Here is a 19,637-nt window from a genome sequence, read left to right as displayed (position 1 = left end):
AAACTAATATACATGCTTTTATAATTATATTTTAAAAATACTTTTGTAAAAGATGATTTATATGTGATTGGTCATATATATATATATATATATATATATATAGCCTAAAATACACATTTTTAAAACATACACACATTTTTAAATTTTATGGTAAACTACATCCATGGCCACTTAACTATTAAGAGATTTTATTTTGAGCATTGATCTTTCAAAATTTTCAATCAGACCACTTAATTATTTATTTTTTTGCATACAACTTTGCACTTAACTATTTAAGTGTTGTCAATCAATCTACAATTAAAAGATATATATTTTTACACATTTGATCCTCAAATTAGAAAAAAAAACAAATTGAAGGAAAAACGACATCTAGGGAACACATGACATAAATGTAAAATATAACCGAGTAACTTTCCATATTTGTTAATGAGTTGATACGTTTGTTATAAATCCTATTAAAGTTAATGATAGGAAAAAAAATGCATAAATAGTTTAGAGATGATTTAATTTGTATTTGTTAAAAATTTATTTATTTTTGTACTTTTGTGTATAAAGTGATATGACACTGTCAATTGATTTGTGTCATATTTAGTTACATCATTAATATCTGATAATGATTTACAGTTAACATAATTGATCTTATTTATATTCGAAAAAAATAATTTTGATATGTATGAAATAAAATTATAAAAATAAGATAAAATCTATAAAAATACTTAAAAAAATTAATTATCAACCGATCAATAGGAATGCAATGGCGTTTGGGTCATCAATGGAAAAAAACTGATGCGATGCTAGAGAAAAGTTGCAGACTACAAGAATGAAGAACTAGAGGAAAAAAACCCCGATGCAACAGGAACGAAAACACCACAAAGGAAGACCCCGAACCCTTGGATTCGACCACCAGCAGGTTGGTTCAAAGCCAACACTGATGCTAGTCGGAATCTAAGCGACGACAACACAACATGTGGGTGACTAACAGACCATACCGACAAATGGATCATAGGATTTTACAAATATATTTGAATCTGCTTGATACTTGAAGCAGAGCTATGGAGTATCTACACGGGAATGACTTGCGCTTGGAACTTAGGAATCACACAGTTGAAGGTGGAACGGACAGCCTATTCGTCTGATGCAGAAAAGGTAGGATCGGCAAACTATCAGCTCACACATTCAAGAGTTGATGAAGAAAGAATGGGCGGTGCGATTCCAACATATACCACAAGAAGGCAATCGGGTGACCGATTCACTTGCCAAATATGCGAACTCATCAGACTTTGAAGTACACTGCCTACCCAGGCCACCGCCTGCTGAATCTAACCTGCTTCAGGTTGATGAACCACTAATGTAGTAGATAAGTAGAAGTTTCCAGTCATTGATTCCACCAAAAAAAAAAGAGGAAAAAAATCATCAACCAATTTATCGAGAATAGACGAAATTAATAGTATAGTTAAAATAATTTTTTAGGTATCATAATTTAAAATTTATATAAAATATTTTTTATGACGGATGTGATAAAATATCTCTAATACATATCAATTATTTTTTAAGTGGTGTCAGTATATTATTAAAATAATATTAATTTTATCTTTAATATTTATATATAAATATAAATATATTAAAAATTAAGATGTTTATTGACACGTTCTGAACAATTAAGAGTACGTTAATAGATATTATCTTATAGGGATGACGATTATTTATCTAGATTTTAATTATTAAAATTAGTGTTAATTAAGATATTAAAAATATAGTTATATAAAAAGATTCTAAAGAAAATGATGAGAAAGAGGCACACTAATTCACCATACACAAACATTATATACACTCCACTCCACTCCACTCCACTCCACATATGGACGTTGCTCCTCACTAACATTTTCTTCTTCCTCTTGCTTTAATCAATTTAAATAAGCATTTTTGTAAAGCTATACACTCCATTTTCTCTCTTCTTTTTTTACACTAAAAATAGCACAAAATAAATACTATTATTATTAATTTATATTCTAATCATATAGAAAAAATATATAGTTAATAGTGGTATACAAAAGGTAATTGGGAAGGAGAGAGCGCTTTGTTTGAAGCGGAAAGTGGGAAACAAGAAAAAAGGGGGAAAACCGATTTGTCTGAGAAGATGAGCGGTGGGGGGTTTAGGGTTTCATCAATCCCCAACAGTGTGAGGAAAACGATCCAAAATATAAAAGAGATCACGGGTAATCATAGTGAAGATGAGATTTATGCAATGCTCAAAGAATGTTCTATGGATCCCAATGAAACCACTCAGAGGCTCCTCCTTCAGGGTACGTTTTCCTTTTTTCCCCCGTCTCTTTCTCTTCTCCTTTGAAGTTTCTTTTTAGCTAAGTTTTCGTTTTTCTTTTGCATATTTTCAATGGGGTAGTTGTTTCTTCCTCGGGCAGGGGTTGAATTTTTCTGTTAATTTTTTTTTTTGGTTTTTGTTGTTTTATTTTGATCTATGTTTTTTGAGTCTGTCTTTGATCTTAATTTCATTTTGGTGATTTGGTTGTTAATTGTTATTGGTTGGGACTGTAGTATGTTATTTTGGTACCGATGGATTGCACTGTTAATTGGGTTATATTAATTAAATCCTGTTTTGATATTGATTAATCTTTTCTCTCTCCCTCTCTCTCTCTCTTTGCTGATTCTTTCATATATAAATGTCAAGCTTTGTTTTTTTCCCTCTGCAAATTACAGAATTGTTTGTCATCCCATTTTTTAACTTAGCTCTAGAAATGGTGCTTTTGATTAAATTGCTTCTTAAATTATCGTATTCTCTGCAAAATTTTATCCTCTTGAAGGTCATTTTTTTTAAATTTCCCGCCTTCAATAAGTCAGAGAATTTGATTCTGTTGCATTTCACAAATCCATCTTTTTCTGTTATTAGATTGGAATAAAAGGTTTATGCTTTCAATATCCTCATTTTTTTTTCCGCCTTCGAATATTTTATTTTTAGGCACATAGCTACTACATGTGGCATTTACCATCATAACACTAATTGTCTTTCTAATGAATTGTAAGATTGTATGCCTGTTAAGTGAAGCTTTTAGTCAGTATTCAATACAACATCAAGTGTTTTGAGGAAGTTTAACGTGGCGATATGTATCTGCTCAAACTGTGGCTTATTAGCCCTGAGAAGTTTTAGTGGGTTAAGTTTTTCTTTTATCTTTTGTTATTGTTTGTTCTTATTCTATGCTTTCTGATATTTAGATGTTGGTCGTTACTTCAGTTTGGTATCAAGTTGAGCATTGATATCATATTATGGCCTTTTTCATGTAAGCTTAATGTTTCCTTTGTTCATATGAGTTATGGCTTGGTCTTTAGCAAAGAGCTGTAAGAAATATATATGTAGTTATTATCTTATGGCACTTTCTTGTTTATAATTTATTGCTTGCTTCTCATATATTACAATTTTAGTTGGTGCATTCTTTCTAACCAATTCACTATCATTTCGTTTTGCTTCCAAATACATGACAAACTTGTATATTGTTCCTCAGATCCTTTTCAGGAAGTCAAAAGAAAGCGTGACAGGAAAAAAGAGGTAAGTGATTCTAAAGAAGAATTTGAAGTGTTTACTATTTTTTGGGTTTCTGTAAGTTCAACATTTTTCTGTTTTTGCTATGTTGAAACTTCTTATTGATATTGGTTTAGAAGAGTTGCAATGGTATTATATGATGAGTAAGCAAAGCAAAAATTTTCTTAGTGGTAGAGGACGGAAGGCATAGATAACTACCTCCCATTTTTTGTTTTACCCATAGTCAATTACATTTCCTTTTAAGGTCACTCTGTAGGCAGGAAAATTTGGGGTATGAAGTGTTGATGGTGCATGGGTTGGTTGACAACAGCAGGATGGAAGTTTGAAGAGAGAGTACAAAAGGTACTGGAGAGACTCTTTATTCCTTGTGTTAATGTGCTATTGTCACTTGTTATTGCAGAGTTTGAACAACAAAGAGTCTGCAGAGTCTCGGTGGCGACCTGGCTCACAGGGAAGGGGGACTAGGGGTGGCCAGGGGAATTTCCCTCCTCGTTACGCAGCACATGGTAAACAGAAATCTCAGAACCCAAATTAGTTGACTGTACCTCATAAATTTGCGTTTGTTTTGCCCATGTGACTAATTTACCGCTATGTCAATGAACAAGTTAAGTTTTGTTTTGAACATGCTTTTCGCTTGTTTTTTTACCCACACCCTTGCATTTTTTGAGTTGATTTAGACATGGTTTCAGTTACTAACCTGTGCTGCTGCTGCGGTGGTTATTGATGTGCTATTGTGATTATACTTTGCAATTCTTTTAGTTTGATATATGAAATGGTCATGAATCTGTGCTTATTTTAATGTCATAAATCTTATCCTATATTTTTATATAATTTTTTTGTTAGTGATTGTGTTTATTGTTATTGTCGTACTCGTCTTCTTATCTCATCAGAGACCGGTGTTTCTAAGAGTTCTGGTCCTGGGAGGGACAATGGAATGAATAGAGCTGCTGAGAAAGGCAGTGGTCAATCCTTGTCAACCCTGCAGGAGACAAAACCTAAGGAATCTACTCTCATTGCCAGGTGGCTGCAACTTACATATCTGCTATCTTATAATTTTAATTTTTTTGTCCATTGCTGAAAATATGGCTTCACGCAAGTACAGTTTGTTTGAATTACATTTTTATGTTTTATAGTCCTGTATCTGCAATGGCCCATGGTCCTACTGGTGTAGTGGTTGAAACCTTTTCTGCACCTGCAAGAAAAGCTGCCAATCCACCTCAAGAAAATTCATCTGTTGGTAACAGTGAGTCTAGCAGTGCACCATCCTCTGTTGATGCAATAAACAAACCCAGTATTGCATTTGGAAGTGGGGACATGAGTGGGCAGCCAGCAGCAAGCTATAATGACTGCTCCATGTCTAGTGCTCCAGCATCTTCATCAGCAATCTTCTTCTCGTCTTCAAAACCTGAACTAGTTCCATCCAGTGTTCCTCGGCTCCTCGGCACTTCAGACACTATCAAAGGTGAAAGCAACCAAGCTTCTACAGAACCAAATGCAGTTATTCCTACTGAAAACAAATTAGCAGTAGAACCTTTCCCTTCTTCAGAACCTGCGTTAGTTCCATCCAATGTTTCTTGTCTCCTTGGCTCTTTGGACACAGTCAAGCACGAAATAGGAAATAACCTAGCTTCTACAGAACGAAATGCAGTTATTCCTACTGAAAGCAAATTAGCATCTGGTCAGGACTTTGAAACCCTATCTGTTTTGAACAACTTTTATTCTGTTTAATCATGAAACTTATTAATTTCTTTCTTTGACTTATAGCTGCTACTGAGCTTAGTAGCTCTTTCCTGCAAGGAAAGATGCCTAGCAAGTTCCCTGCAGTCGTAAAACATCCACTGGGTGAGTCTTCTCATCCTTCATCTACAGCAACCCATGGTTCCTCTGCAACTAGGCCTTCATCCAATTATAATGGCCGCTCACAACAAATAACTGGCCCTCATAAAGGTAATTGGGATATTCTATTGCACAAAGCTGCACAAAATATTGCGGATTTTGTGCTATAATCTTTCCATCCTTATACATAGACAAATAGAGAAAGAAGCTATTGGTGTACTAATGTGTCTTAACTGGATCCTACATAGGTGCTTATATTTTCTGGATCTAGCCTTGGTGTCAAGATCTATTGGTTTTTGGAGATGGCATTTATGTAGGTTTATTACTCTAGGAAAATTTTCTTGATTACATGTTTGCTTGAAAAATGTTCAGACTCGTTAGTTTGCCCCTTATAATAATTGGAATATGTAACCATCTTTGTTAAATGGGCATCATTAACCTTTTTGTTTTTAACCTTTGAGCAATACTAAATTCTGTAGTTGGGTGAAAACCATCATTATAACTTTGTAGGATAGATGATGACTTCTTATGCGAACAAAAGTAGAACCTTAAATGTCAGTTTAACTGTTAGAAGGGATAAAATGGCTAATATATTGTATCTTTAACTCAAGTTTGCTTGGTTTTTTATTTTCATATTATTACTAATGGTTGAACAATCTTCAACGAAAATGTGTGGTCTTGGAACCTATTTAAGCTGATACTGACAAATCATTGAACCACTTTATGTTCTTATCTTAACATGGTTGAAAGGTTTGCTAAAGATAAGTATTAATAGTTCCCTATGTGCCATCAACAGTTGGTTCTAACAAGGAGTGGAAACCAAAGCCAGTAACCTCTAATGTTGTACCAGGTGCCAGAACGGCTGGTGCATCTGAAGTTCCTATTGTTTCACTTGAAACTGATGCTCAGTCGTTGCCTGTTTCAAATGTTCTCAACTCAGAAGTAGACACTTCAAAATTGCAGAAAAAGTTAGAGGAATTACATCTCCCACAACGTCAACATGTAATAATTCCCAACCATATCCATGTTCCGGAATCTGAAAGAACGAAGCTGAGTTTTGGAAGTTTTGATGCTAGTTTTGGAGTAGCGTTGAATTATGTTGGAGGTCAGGAGAGTGATAAGTGTTCTACACCTTTGTCTGAGGCTTCTCAAGATGTTGATGAGACTGCAGAAGAACATGGCTCAAGGTTTGTTAAAAGTTTCCAATGTATGTAACTTTTTATTTCTCTTTCTTATTAGCAATGTTGGCCTCTTTTTTCCCCAGAATAAGAAACTACCCTTTTTAGATATCATAATCTTGATACTATTTGGTCTCTTTTGGAGTACTTGTCTCATGTTATTTTCTTGTTATATTGTTGATTCCAGCAATCAAAATGCATTGGAGACTGCTGAGGAAGGAGATTGCACTGATCGTCCTCAATCACCTGCTCATGCACCTGGAAATTTGTCTGGTGCTGGTGATGTTGCTAGTTCCATTCCAAAGAAATAAACAAACAGGAGAATGCATTGCTCTCTGGAAGCCATCATCAACACTCTGCAGTAACATCTCCTAACTATAGTTTTGGAATTGTGCCTCCTATGTTAGCACCGTTCGGAAATGCTGAATCTCAAGCACGTGAAGTTTCTCGCCTTTCAAGCTTTGTTGTGAGCATCCACTTTCACCGTTCTTTTCATTAATATATGTCGCTCTTTTGGTTTCTATAACTTTTTCGAACTTAATTTTTAGCACTACTTTTATGTAGACAATAGAATAAATAAATCGAATTTCGAATTTGCAGGTTTTTATATTCTCAGTTTGCATTTGGTTTTGGTCATTCTGCTGGTTGCTATAATCTGAAATATTGTTTAAATAAAGTCAATTGCACTATGCCAATTGTTGGCTCTAATACTGCTTCCATTATTAAATGCTTCAATCATCAGGTTCCTCAGCCATTTGACCCAGCAGCTTATTACGCCCAATTCTACCGTTCAAGTTCTGATACTGATGGCCGTGTTTCTCCCTTTGCCTCTGGAGTTGCTACAAAGTACAATGGGAATGTCGCAGTTTTTCCTCCACAGACTTCACAGTCTCAAGAGGTTTGCAGATATTAAGATTCAGTACCTTGCATTTCTACTTTTTGAATATGTTATATATCTGTTATTGGTTGAATGAGAATATTGCTTTTTGTTCACAAATTTACTTAGGTTGAGGTTTGCAAGTTATATTATGCTATATACTGAAGAGCTGTGGTTGGCAGTGTTCTGGTAACATTGTTGACAACACATCTTCTTTGCTTTAGACTTTTGCCTGCTTGCAATTTGGTCCCAGGATACTTTTTGAACTTCACATGGTTAATGGATAGGATTACTCAAGGCAATTAATTTGGGGAAATTGACTTGGTAAATTATATCTCTGGGGGGTTGGTGTATTTATTTTATCAAACTTTAGGGTAGTAAGAGAGTTTCTTTCAAACTTAATAACTGTTGGATATTGGAGCTGATTTTCATCTCTTGGCAGGGTGGAAACTCTTTGGTACTGACTACAACTTCGTCTCCAATAGTGACTCAAGCTGCTGGGATGATGCAAAGTTCTATTGCTCTGACTCAGCAACCAGTCCCCGTCTACCGCTCAGCAGCGGGGGTGCATTTACCGCATTATCCTCCGAACTACATTCAATATGCCCCCTTTTACTCTCCTTTTTATGTTCCTTCTCCTGCAATCCACCAATTTATAAACAACGGGGTGTTTCCTCAACAGACTCAGGCTGGTACTGTTTATCCTTCTGCACCAGCAGGACCAACTACAGGAGTCAAATTTTCACTACCTCAATTTAAGCCCGGAAGTAATACACTAAATTCTGCTCATATTGGAATGCCAAGTGGTTATGGACCATATGGCTCCTCCCCAGCTGGTTATAATCCAAGTTCTGCTGCGACTACTGGAAACTCAACCACAAATGAAGATCTTGGTGGTGCTCAGTTCAAGGAAAACAATGTGTACGCCAGTGGGCAGCAGGTTGACACCGTATTCCCATTTCTGTCTCTTTCTGTGATTTATTCATCTTATTTCTTAAAGAGTTTTATTTATGACATATGATGATAATGTTTGAAACAATTATTTTGTAGGTTCATGGGTCATGGCCCAATTTTTTCTAGTTTTCTTTTCCCAGTAATGATCACATGTATCATATAACACAATCTTTATATTATAGTAGATACTAGCGAACCAGCCACATAATATGGATCAAATTTGCAAAATAAGACAAGAATGTAAGAGCGGGCTAAGTGCGGAAAATAAGACGATAATGTAAAACTAGTAGCTTTGATCTTGGTTTGTATTTACAACAAACCAGTGCATACTCTGTAAAGTGTTTGTAACGGCAGAGAGAGGATGACCTTTCTTTTATTTTTGGGAATTTTTAGGGCCATTAGTTCATTGCTAGTGGGAAATGTTGTTGGTGTTTGAATTGGGCCCCTCATTGAGTGATTTTTCTCTCTTCATTTTCCATTTCCTTACATTGCAGTTTTGAGAAGCCTGTAAATGTAAGTGGACTTCTTTTTCTGTTTGTTCCGGTATAGGGGGTCTCTGTGGTGAAGTTGATCCTTAGTTTGTGCTTCATAATCAGGATAAATCCCTATCCTTTCTTGGACCAAGGACATTGACGCACGAAGTTCATGTTAATTAATTGCCCAGCATGTTTTCATCACTTGATTTGTTTGTCTATTATGGTTCTACATGGGACAGTTGCTTTTTTCCTTTAAGCATTTTCTGTGCTCTGATCAGGATAAACATGGGTTTCGGAAAGAAAATGTCATTGGGATTTTGACATTCTTGAAAATATAGTGTTCCTTTTTATATCCAAACAACCTTCCCTTCTAAGATGATTGTTTAACCTATTTACTTTCTTGCAGAGTGAAGGTTCAGCTGTATGGATTGCTCCCCCTGGGCGAGATATATCAAACCTGCCAGCAAGTTCATTCTATAATCTTGCCCCTCCAGGTCAGAATGTAACTTTTGCGCCAACGCAAGTTGTACCTGGTTCCTTTGCTGGTATATATCATCCACAAGCGGCAACAGCCGCAGCTGTTCAGCCTCTTCTACAACAGGCTCAGACTATGGCTGGAGCTGTTAATATGGGGGGATCTGCTGCCGGTGTTTATCGGCAGCCTCAACATGCACAGATGAACTGGTCCAGTAACTACTGAAACAGTGACAAATATCTTTTTTTGTAAACCAACCAAGACGTTCAATATCCAGTCTTAGAGTATTTTTGGGAACTCCAATAGGTTTGAATGGAAGGGAGCACCAAGAAGATACATCATTGGCCAGAATTGAAAGTGTAAATCCGTTCGAAGAGGCCGAAAAAGAAAAACTCGTCAATAGTATCATCTGTTTTGCTAGGGTTGAGAGCATAAATGATCCAGTTCGCTTGTAACTGTTATTGATCATTAAATGTTAGTGAAGATAAGGATCTGCAGGTCTTTCTCTTGCTATGTGGTATTACCAATTTTCCTTTTCTTAGTTTAAAGCTACTGCACCTCCCCACCATTTTTTGTTTTAAAGTTTTTGAACCAAGAATTTTAACTATCGAGTGGTGAGAATATGTTCCATTCTTTTTGATTCCCAGGTTTTTTTTGAGATTCTAAGGTTGGTGGACAATTCTTTAGTCTTGTCATTTACCTGTAAAGAGAATTTCAATAGTAAGGATGTACGGATCTGTTGTAATTGGTATACGCAAAAGCCAACATTTTCCAACTGTTTCACTCGAGTTGAGACTCAAGTAATTTGTCACTAGTCTTCACAAAGATTAATATTAATTACATTAAACATTTTTCTTAGATCCTACTGTTAATCGGTACTACTGCTTAACATTTCTGTTGTCAAGGCAGAAGATTAAAAAGAAACGGCCACTATAAAAGCCCGTACTTCTACTCACTTCACATGGCTCCTACAACGTTTTGTTACTACTATCTTCTTATTTTTGCAAATAGACGAACCTAAAATGACAATTGACACTTTATCTCAAGGTTTTCAGTATATATAGTATGTATGGGTTTTGAGATTTGCCGGCGTACAAACCGTTTTCTTTTCCAAGTTCTCTGTATCCCTCTCTAAAAGGAAAAAAAATGTCCATCTTCTTGGCCATAAGGGTGATACTTCTTCTGCAACTCATGTCAGTAATCCCTCCAAAATCAGGTTTCGTTTCTGCTAACCTATAACTTGTGTTTTTGACTTTTTCAGACTCCAAATATTGCCATGATTGTCAACTTTGATCTACATATATGGGTGCTTAATAGTGTCGATGTTGTTATATGATCAGCCGGGGAGTTTGAGCAATGGTGCATAGCTGATGAGCAAACCCCAGACGATGAGTTGAAGGCAGCCACGGACTGGGCTTGTGGGAGCGGCGGTGCAGATTGCAGTAAGATTCAGATGAAGCAGCCTTGTTATTTTCCCAACACCATGAGAAACCATGCTTCCTATGCCTTCAATGATTACTTCCAAAAGTTCAAACACAAGAGCGGATCTTGCAACTTCAGAGGAACTGCCATGATTACAGAACTCGATCCCAGTAAGCATAGTTACCTAGATTAACTATACATTTTTTCCCTTTATTATTTTGCATGTAAAATAACTTCTGAAAAAAAAAATCCCATTTCCATGCATGCATGTGCCTGGAAAGTATAAAGTGCAAGCCATGTGGGCATTAGCTGGGGAACACGTAATATAGGAAGCAACTTGCGTCTTAACAATGCTAAAAAGCAAAGCATTAGGGTATTAGCTGAAGCAAAAAGGAAGATAAACATGTTAACAAATCAGGATTATAATCCATGTGGGTGCCACTTTGAGTCAATCTCAAAAGAAAAGCAAATAAAAAAAAAAAACTCTTGTAAGAGTAAAAAATGAGATGTGTTTAGAAAATGAATCAGGGCTTTAGATACTCTTGTTTCTGATTGATCTGGTCTTTGTAAAAATACCTGCTGCAGGTAATGAAAATTGCCGATATGAGTTCATTCCTTGATCAAGGAGCAATTGCTGATGATTGAAGCAATACAAATCAGATTCAGATGTTGGTTTTGTTTAGTTTTGATTTGTTGAGATTATGGAGATGTAACATATATTGTTGAAAACAATTTGGCCAAAAGCTTTCCCATTCCAAATATGGCAGATCCTATTTTCCTTCATTTTGTATTCGTGATATATATTTATATAATTATGAAAACTAATTGAAATACGAACTGATTATTAGAATATATTATTATCTAAATTAAAATAAATCTGAATTAAGTTAATTGATATTCTCAAATTTGATACATTATTTAAGTATATTTTGCGTTTATGATAATGGAACCATTTTGAGGTCAAGGGAAATATATAATACTCTAAAATAAAATACATAACGAAATGATTAAATTTTATCATTAATTTTTATATTATAATAAATGAAATTATATATATAACACGAATTTAAAGTAATTTAAAGAATTATCTTATGTGGTTGGTTGTCCCTTGTTCCCATATGTAATGGAGTAAGGGGGAGGTAAGATAGTAGGCTGCCCCCAACACTAGGTTGAGAGCAGCTTCCGTAGGAGACCTCCAAATTATGAAATGCCCTCCATAGGACTCGATCTCACGACCTCAAAATGGTTATCCCTTATTCCCATATGTAATGAGGTAAGGGAGAGGTAAGATAATAGGCTGCCCCCAACACTAGGTTGAGAGCAGCTTCCGTAGGAGACCTCTAAATTATGAAATGCCTTCCATAAGATTCGATCCCATGACCTCAAGGTTAAGAACCTTGTGCTCTACTAACCTAAAGAATTATCTTATGTGAGTGGCCTAAATTGTGGTATGCGTCATGTCTAAATGATTGCCACATCAACCTAAACTCTATGTGGAATGAATTAATTCTTAATTTAAATTTGTAAAACAATTATAATTGATTTACTATTTCAGATTATAAAATTTAATGTTATATATTAGAGTATAACTAGTATTTTTTTTCACGTATAAAATAAAGGTTTTAAATTTGAAATATTATAATTGTTTTAAATATATATTTTTAACTGTCTTTTCACTTTCCAATTAAGAAAAATATATTTAATGGTATAATTGTTTTTAATATATTTTGCTCAACAATATAAATTTATATTTAAACATGGTTGGTATTTTTACGTAAAATTGTCTTGAAAGCAACCTTTTCTTTTTAAGACAAATTAAGGAAGAAAATGAGGGTCGTGTTCCATTTTTGCTGAGAGTCTGTTTCTATTTATAAGTATATATTTTCCACAACATCTCTATATCTTCATCTTCCTCCCTAAATAAAGCTTGCGCATTACCAATTTGTCTAAATATTTGTAACTGAATTTGCATTTTTGGGTATAAAAGAAAAGAAAGATTGGAATTATTTTAAAGAAAGGCTACCATTATAAGGAAATATTATTTGAAGGGAGAAGGCAAGTAGAAGAGGGGGATGAAATTAACCTCCTCTGTTCTTAATTTTATCGTGCCTCCTCTCAGATCTTAGTTTTCCTCCCCAGATTTGGCACTTGGGGTTTACTTTGATTGGTGGGTCTTTTTGTTTTGCTGAATCTGACTCTGGATTTGAGATTTTGTTTTAATTTGTTTGTTTTATCTGTTGCTTGAATTTCCCAAAAACTTCTGCAGCTGTATTGATTGATCAACCATCTGAGTTTTGTATTTTTTTGGTTTTTTCCTTTTCATTTCTGAATTCAGGTGAAGTTAATTTCTGGGTTGGTCGGTTGATTGATCGTGGAAAGAGCTGCTTGTTTCTGAATTTTGAACCAAAGAGAAAAAAAAATCCTTTTTTTTTTTGTATCGGATTATTCTTGTTGAAATAAAGGTATTGAATTGTATATTCATTATTGTGATTGGATTGCTATATATAGTCAATAAAAGGCACCCCTTTGATGTGTTATTAGTAATTTGATTCACCTAAAAGGAATGGTTTGGTATTGGTTTTTGATCGGTCTATTGTTGTTATTGTTGAAAATAATTTTTTTTATGTATTGCATTGAATCCAATAATGAAATTGACTTTCTATGTTACGAATTTAGAAAAAGATGTTTGAGAATGGAAAGCTATTTATTGGTGGGATAGCTTGGGACACAAATGAAGAGCGTCTCAAGGAGTATTTCAGTAGTTTTGGTGATGTGATAGAGGCAGTGATCATGAAGGATCGAACGACGGGGCGTGCTCGTGGTTTTGGTTTTATTGTTTTTGCAGACCCGGCTGTTGCCGAGAGAGTCATCAAGGAGAAACACAACATTGATGGCAGGATGGTGAGTTATTAATCTATAAGCACACTTTGTTAGATTATTGTTGTGCAATGTACTATTGATCAATTCTATTAGGTTATTGAAGCAAGTGGTGAAACTTAAATTTCTTCGGAATTCGCATCATCTTGGTTCCTTGTCCAACTAAATTTCAAAGTTGAGCCTTGAGTAATAAATTAATAATGCTTCTTATTTATCTTCTTTCTTTGCAATGATGTTGGTTATGATTGATTTTCTCTTTGATTAGTATTGTTACTTATATTGAGCTGAAAGAGTTTGCGTTGTATAAGTTTTATTTTCACCAGAGTTACTTATGCTCAGGTTGAGGCAAAAAAGGCAGTTCCTAGGGATGATCAGAACATTATGAGTAGAAGCGCTAGTAGCAACCATGGTTCACCTGGTCCAGGCAGCACAAGAAAGATTTTTGTAGGAGGTTTAGCATCAACAGTCACAGAGAATGATTTTAAGAAGTATTTTGATCAGTTTGGGAATATCACAGATGTTGTGGTGATGCAAGATCACAACACCCAAAGGCCTAGGGGTTTCGGGTTCATCACTTATGATTCAGAAGAGACGGTGGACAAGGTGTTGCTAAAGAATTTTCATGAACTGAATGGTAAACTGGTTGAGGTAAAACGAGCAGTTCCCAAAGAGTTATCGCCTAGTCCCAATCATAGCCCTCTTTGTGGATATAACTATGATGTGAATAGGATCAACAACTTCCTTAATGGCTACACTCAGGGATATGGTCCAAACAATGTAGAAGGCTATGGACTTAGGATGGGTGCGAGATTCAGTCCGGTTACTAGTGGCCGAAGTGAGTTTCCTCCTTTTGGTTCTGGTGATGGAATGGGCATAGACATTGAGCCCAGGTTAAATCCCGCTTTTGGCAGTGGTGCAAATTTTAGTAGTAATATGAGCTATGGACGGGGATTGAGCCCTTACAATGTTGATGATACGAATAGATTTGGTAGTCCTATTGGGTATGATGGAAGTAGCGGAGGTAATACTTCATTTTTCAGCTCAGTTACCCAGAACCTTTGGGGAAACAGTGGACTCAATTATAACACAAAAGTTTCTCGTCCCGGTGCATATATGGGATCTGGAAGTGGGAGTACCGGAGGAAGTTACTTTGGAAACAGTGGAATAAATTGGGGTTCTGCAATATCCAGTCAATTTGAGGGGAATAATGTTTCTAGCAATAGTGTTAAATTTGGCTATGGAAGTGATGATAAATGCTGTGGCTTGGGGACAACAGGGCATGGAAGAAATAGCCAGACCAGTTTAGCGCCAACATCAAATGGTGGTTATGATGGAGCCTTTGCGGACCTTTATGGTGGTGTTTCGGTTTATGGGGATGTCACTAGGCAATCATCAACATCTGAGCCTAATGTTTCCGGTTCCTTTGGCTATGGACTTGGCGGTGCCACTTCTGATGTTTTGGGTAAAAGCTCTCCTGGTTATGTTGGTGGCTATAGTGTTAATAAGAGACAAACAAATATAGGTAAGTATTGTTACCTGCATCCTGAGATCTCTCTATAGTTTTCACTTGAGGAAATTTCTGCTAAATGCTTCACTAGTGACGTTCGTTGGAGTTTAGTAGCCCAATCTTGTTTAATATTGTAGAAGCATAGCTTAAAATCTTTCGTATGAGGAATCTTCTAGCTATTTTTCGTTGGGCATAACGTCTTAAATTTGGCAGCACATTCCTATTTCTATATGATGTTTCATTTCTTAGTAACTGCATCTGCATGATGTGCTTGCCAGTTTTATTGTTAGGTTAATAGACAACCTTGGAACATGATCACCGGTCATTCATTCATTTACTAATGTGCATATCAACGGTCCTGATTGTCATTTTAAAGTTCTTTTATGATTGAATGATGTAAAAGTATTAGACTCAGAGTTTGGATTACTGATTCATTGGTTGTGTGAAAAGTTTTATGTTTGCTCATTTCCGCCAGATGATCATTTCTATATAAGTTTGGCATGATTTAATTCAGATTAACATACAGAATCGGAGAAGACTGCTCTAGTTGTGCCTTTATCAGGGCAAAGAACCCCTCCACATCCTGCATTACCTTTCTTAGCCAAACCATGCACACTAGATTTTACATAACCAGCTTCCACATTAGTCCAAACCGAGGAACATTGGGGACCTGCTGTGAAACATCTTATTGGGTTATCCCACCACTCATCAATAGGTCTTCCTGTACTGCTTTTATCCAAACCAGGGATCCAAGTTTTGAATAGAACATAAGATCTTTAATATTAGTTCCCTTCTCATTGAAAACCCTACTTCTTCGACAATCCTTAAAATTTACTTGGAATTATAAACTAAAAACTCCTCAAAATATCCGATGGCTTACAATTTAATGCATTCAATTTCAAATCGACAATCCAAATACAATTGTAAACAAGTCTAATCTTCGACAATCCAAAATATCCAAATTTTAGTTGAATTTCTATTAAGTTTTGAATGTGTTGGATGTAAGTACATTATTTGTAATAAACAGAATTAATGAAAACACCTAATTAAAAAAAATAATTCTTACTAATATCAAATAAAAAACAATAATTAGCTGAAAAACTTGATCAAAATCTAACCTAAGTATTCTAAAAAGAAGATTAAACAATTGCGCCCATTTCACGGCTTGGGAAAGCTTTGACATCATCTACATACTTGCCCCAATAAGGGTGATTCTTCCAAACAATGGTCATTTCTTTGATGGGGACTCCCTTTGTCTCGGGCAATAACTTATAGATAAAAACGCTCATACCTACCGCACAAAATGCAAAGAAAATAAACATTCCAAACTTCAAGTTGCAAAGCATAACCGTAAAGACTTGAGCAATAGCGAATGTGAAGATCATGTTGACTGCAACCGTTGTACTTTGAGCAGCGGGACAGATTTCAAGTGGGAATATCTCACTGGGAACTAACCAATCCAAAGGACCCCATGAATATGCAAAACCGACTATGTAAAAACACATTGCTACCACAACGACAACGGAAAACCAAAGTGGAAGTTGACCCAGATTCCCACTCTTACCGAATTTGGAAGCAATTGCAATAGTCATTACAAGCTAAGTAGAAAGGAGGGAAAAAAACGATGAATTTAGTAAGCAAAATCAAAATGCTTAAATGTTGGTGAATTGAAATAGTCATTACCTGACAAAGAAACATTTGAAGGCCACCGGAGAGGAAAAGAGTCCTCCTTCCGTACTTGTTGACGGTGGCAATGGAAACAAGTGTTGCACAAAAATAACAATGCTAGTGATGAGTGCGGACATAAGGGAAGCGTTGTTGCCAAATCCCATGCTCTTGAACAAAACAGGAGCATAAAACACGAACACGTTCATGCCGGTTAATTGTTGGAACAAGGGAATCAATATAGCGAAGGTGAGCTGAGGCCTGTATTTCCTGCTTATAATATCTCTCCAAGGGTTTTGAACCTACTTGGCTGCCTCACTGGCCTTTGCCAAATCTTTGAACTCTTCATCAACATTTTCGATGCCACGGATCTTTCTCAGCAGATCTTTAGCCTCTTCTAATTTGTTGCGTTCAAGCAACGAGTTTGGCGAGTCGCAGAGGAAACAACAACCAAAGAAAAATATCAAACCAGGGACGACGGCTCCGCCCAAGCTTATTCGCCAACCCCACCCACCTTCGATCTTTGCAGTGAAGTAGTTCAACAAGTTGGCAACTAATATACCAATGGTGATTGACAATTGGAACATAATGTTCAAAGCTCCTCGGTATTTAAAGGGAGCTATCTCAGATAGGTAAATCGGAACAGACTGCAAATAAAATTCAGATTAAACACAAACATACTTATATGATATCCAAACAAATAAATGAAAAACCGATGAGTACCTGATTGGCAAATCCAATGCCAAAGCCGTGCAACAACCGGCCAATAATAAGAATGGGTACGTTTATGGCTAAGCCGTTGAGAACGGAACCAATGGAGAAAAGAAAACCTCAGAGCATCATCGTCGTCCTCCTCCCAAGTCGTCGGTTGATCCGAGATGCTGTCATGGATGACAGAAGAGCAGCCAAATATAACGAAGACGTAAACAACGTTAATATTTGGCTGTCAAACTTACAGTACTGATCATCTGAAGGTTGGACAGATATTTCTTTATTATAAACTTCCGGGATGAATTTTTTTAAAAAGGATCCATGGATGTAACTTCAAGACCACGGCCACGATCAGTCGTTGCGATTTTGAACTATCGTAACGAATTTGAAATAAATCGCAACGCGAACTTCGACTATCGCAATGAACTTGGAATAAATCGTAACGCAAACTTCGACTATCGCAACGCTAACTTGAACTATCGCAACGAATTTGGAATAAATCGCAACGCGAACTTCGACTATCGCAACGCGAACTTGGACTATCGCAACGAATTTGGAAAATCGCATTGCGATAGTCGAAGTTCGCGTTGCGAATCTGGAAACTGATTTACGATACCAGAGATCGCGTTGCAAATTATCGATCGCGTTGCAAATTATCGATCGCATTACGATTTAGTTGGTCATTTTGACAAATCCAAAAAAAATTGTTAAAATAATATATTATACATTTTTTGTCAAATTATTTTCTCTAAAAAAAAAAAAAAGGAAAGAGAGAATGTTTTTACCAGAAATCCCAAGATCATAACCAAAGATTAATCCACCCGAAGCCGCAACAGCGCAAGCGAAAAAGACCTTACAAGTAAAATTTCCGGCATAGCTTTTCCCGGGACCAGAAGAGATACCTCCACCGCCGCCCATTCTAATAACTCTGAAGCAAAGGAAATCGCACTGGCACCAAAGGCGTGAGGTAAAGTAGAAAGATGATGATATGTTTTGTCTGTTTAATCAGTATATATAATGTATATGAAACTTATCCTATTTCAACGTTTACTCCTAATAATACTACAACTAAAACTCTATTCATTCTTCTTAACTTCTAAAACATAATTATATTTTAAGAGTTTGATTTTATTTGTACGTATGTATCCATGCAACAACTATTCAAGTATTGCTATGTTAATTATTACTATCTTCCTTAATAATCTATTTTATTTAAAAATATTTTAAAGATAAAATAATTTTATCATTTTAAAATTTATGTAAACTTTTATGTAATGTAAACTTTTATTTTTTATTTTATTAATTTATTGATTTAATATTTATTTTATTTTTTTATTATTACAGGATAAGACAATTCTACTGTCTTAATTAGAATTTATGTAAAACTTTATTTAATGTATAATTTAAAATTTTTAATTTCAGTAATTCAATAATAATTTATTAATTAATCGACCTGGATTACCACTTTTCGGATGTAGTTTACCTGATGAAGTCGATAAGGGCAAGTGCCAAGTAGTTAAGAAATACGGCTCTATCTTAGAGATTTAAGATAAAGGTCCTCTCAAAACAGAAGAAAGAAAACGAGAGATAGTGCGATCAAGAAAATCAAAATGAAAGGCACTGGGGATAGCAAGATAGAAATTTCTGAGACTTCCCTTTCGGAATCTGAGAAACTAAAAATACCATAGAACTTGGGAGAATATTAGGGATTCGGTTTGAGGACAATAAGGAAAACATCATCGAAGACTTTGTTCAGGTTGAGGAACTTTGAAGACTTCAACGTGGTAAGAGCGAAGTCGTTGTCGCCTCTTGAGGATGTGGTTTTGTTGTTGAACGTTAGGGAGATGGGTTCTAGTGAGTTGTCGCTGATCCATAATATGGAAATGTCTATGGAGGGTCAAAATCATCAATCAGTAGCTCAGGGATCAACTGTGTTGATAATATATGATTGGTCCGCGTGGTTCTCTTCTTTGGTGTGTTTACTACTCTGATGTTTTGGGAGTTTCCTTTTGAAGTGTCAATCATCATGCATTTCATCGTGAGTCGGTTGAGAATCGATCATTTTAGTAATTATCCAGCTCGATTGTCATTGAGAATGTTTTTCCG

At 35.7% G+C, this 19,637-nt stretch overlaps 2 protein-coding genes and 2 pseudogenes across 4 annotated transcripts; 3 read left to right on the top strand and 1 right to left on the bottom strand.

The window, feature by feature from the left end:
* The first annotated feature begins 1,941 nt into the window (after positions 1-1,941).
* Positions 1,942-9,860, top strand: LOC120114018 (annotated as a pseudogene).
* A 622-nt stretch (positions 9,861-10,482) lies between these two features.
* Positions 10,483-11,500, top strand: LOC120114007 (glucan endo-1,3-beta-glucosidase 4-like). Its single transcript, XM_039135039.1, has 3 exons — positions 10,483-10,565; positions 10,690-10,941; positions 11,357-11,500. Exons 1-3 carry the CDS (start codon positions 10,496-10,498, stop codon positions 11,389-11,391), a joined length of 357 nt encoding a protein of 118 aa, XP_038990970.1. The 5' UTR covers positions 10,483-10,495; the 3' UTR covers positions 11,392-11,500.
* Positions 11,501-12,623: 1,123 nt separating this feature from the next.
* On the top strand, positions 12,624-15,346 carry LOC120114015 (heterogeneous nuclear ribonucleoprotein 1-like). 3 transcript variants are annotated; one of them, XM_039135049.1, is made up of 4 exons: positions 12,624-12,938; positions 13,107-13,233; positions 13,448-13,672; positions 13,988-15,346. In XM_039135049.1, exons 3-4 carry the CDS (start codon positions 13,454-13,456, stop codon positions 15,206-15,208), a joined length of 1,440 nt encoding a protein of 479 aa, XP_038990980.1. In that variant the 5' UTR covers positions 12,624-12,938; positions 13,107-13,233; positions 13,448-13,453; the 3' UTR covers positions 15,209-15,346. The 3 variants fall into 3 exon arrangements, with proteins under 3 accessions (XP_038990980.1, XP_038990979.1, XP_038990978.1); XM_039135048.1 differs by having other exon boundaries at positions 13,443-13,672; XM_039135047.1 differs by lacking the exon at positions 13,107-13,233 and having other exon boundaries at positions 12,625-12,938.
* A 948-nt stretch (positions 15,347-16,294) lies between these two features.
* Positions 16,295-18,449, bottom strand: LOC120113996 (annotated as a pseudogene).
* Positions 18,450-19,637: the final 1,188 nt, after the last annotated feature.

This window comes from Hibiscus syriacus, unplaced genomic scaffold (assembly GCF_006381635.1).
Source record: "Hibiscus syriacus cultivar Baekdansim isolate YM2019G1 unplaced genomic scaffold, ASM638163v2 tig00110216_pilon, whole genome shotgun sequence".
In the NCBI taxonomy this organism is placed as follows: domain Eukaryota; kingdom Viridiplantae; phylum Streptophyta; class Magnoliopsida; order Malvales; family Malvaceae; genus Hibiscus; species Hibiscus syriacus.
Note: the sequence above shows the minus strand (reverse complement) of the source record. Positions and strands in the feature narration are given on the sequence as shown.

Coding starts and splice junctions, on each gene's coding strand:
- LOC120114015 (XM_039135049.1), top strand. CDS start 13,454: ATGTTTGAGAATGGAAAGCTATTTATTGGTGGGATAGCTTGGGACACA. Junction 13,673..13,987: donor ACAACATTGATGGCAGGATG/GTGAGTTATTAA, acceptor ACTTATGCTCAG/GTTGAGGCAAAAAAGGCAGT.
- LOC120114007 (XM_039135039.1), top strand. CDS start 10,496: ATGTCCATCTTCTTGGCCATAAGGGTGATACTTCTTCTGCAACTCATG. Junction 10,566..10,689: donor AGTAATCCCTCCAAAATCAG/GTTTCGTTTCTG, acceptor TTATATGATCAG/CCGGGGAGTTTGAGCAATGG. Junction 10,942..11,356: donor GATTACAGAACTCGATCCCA/GTAAGCATAGTT, acceptor TACCTGCTGCAG/GTAATGAAAATTGCCGATAT.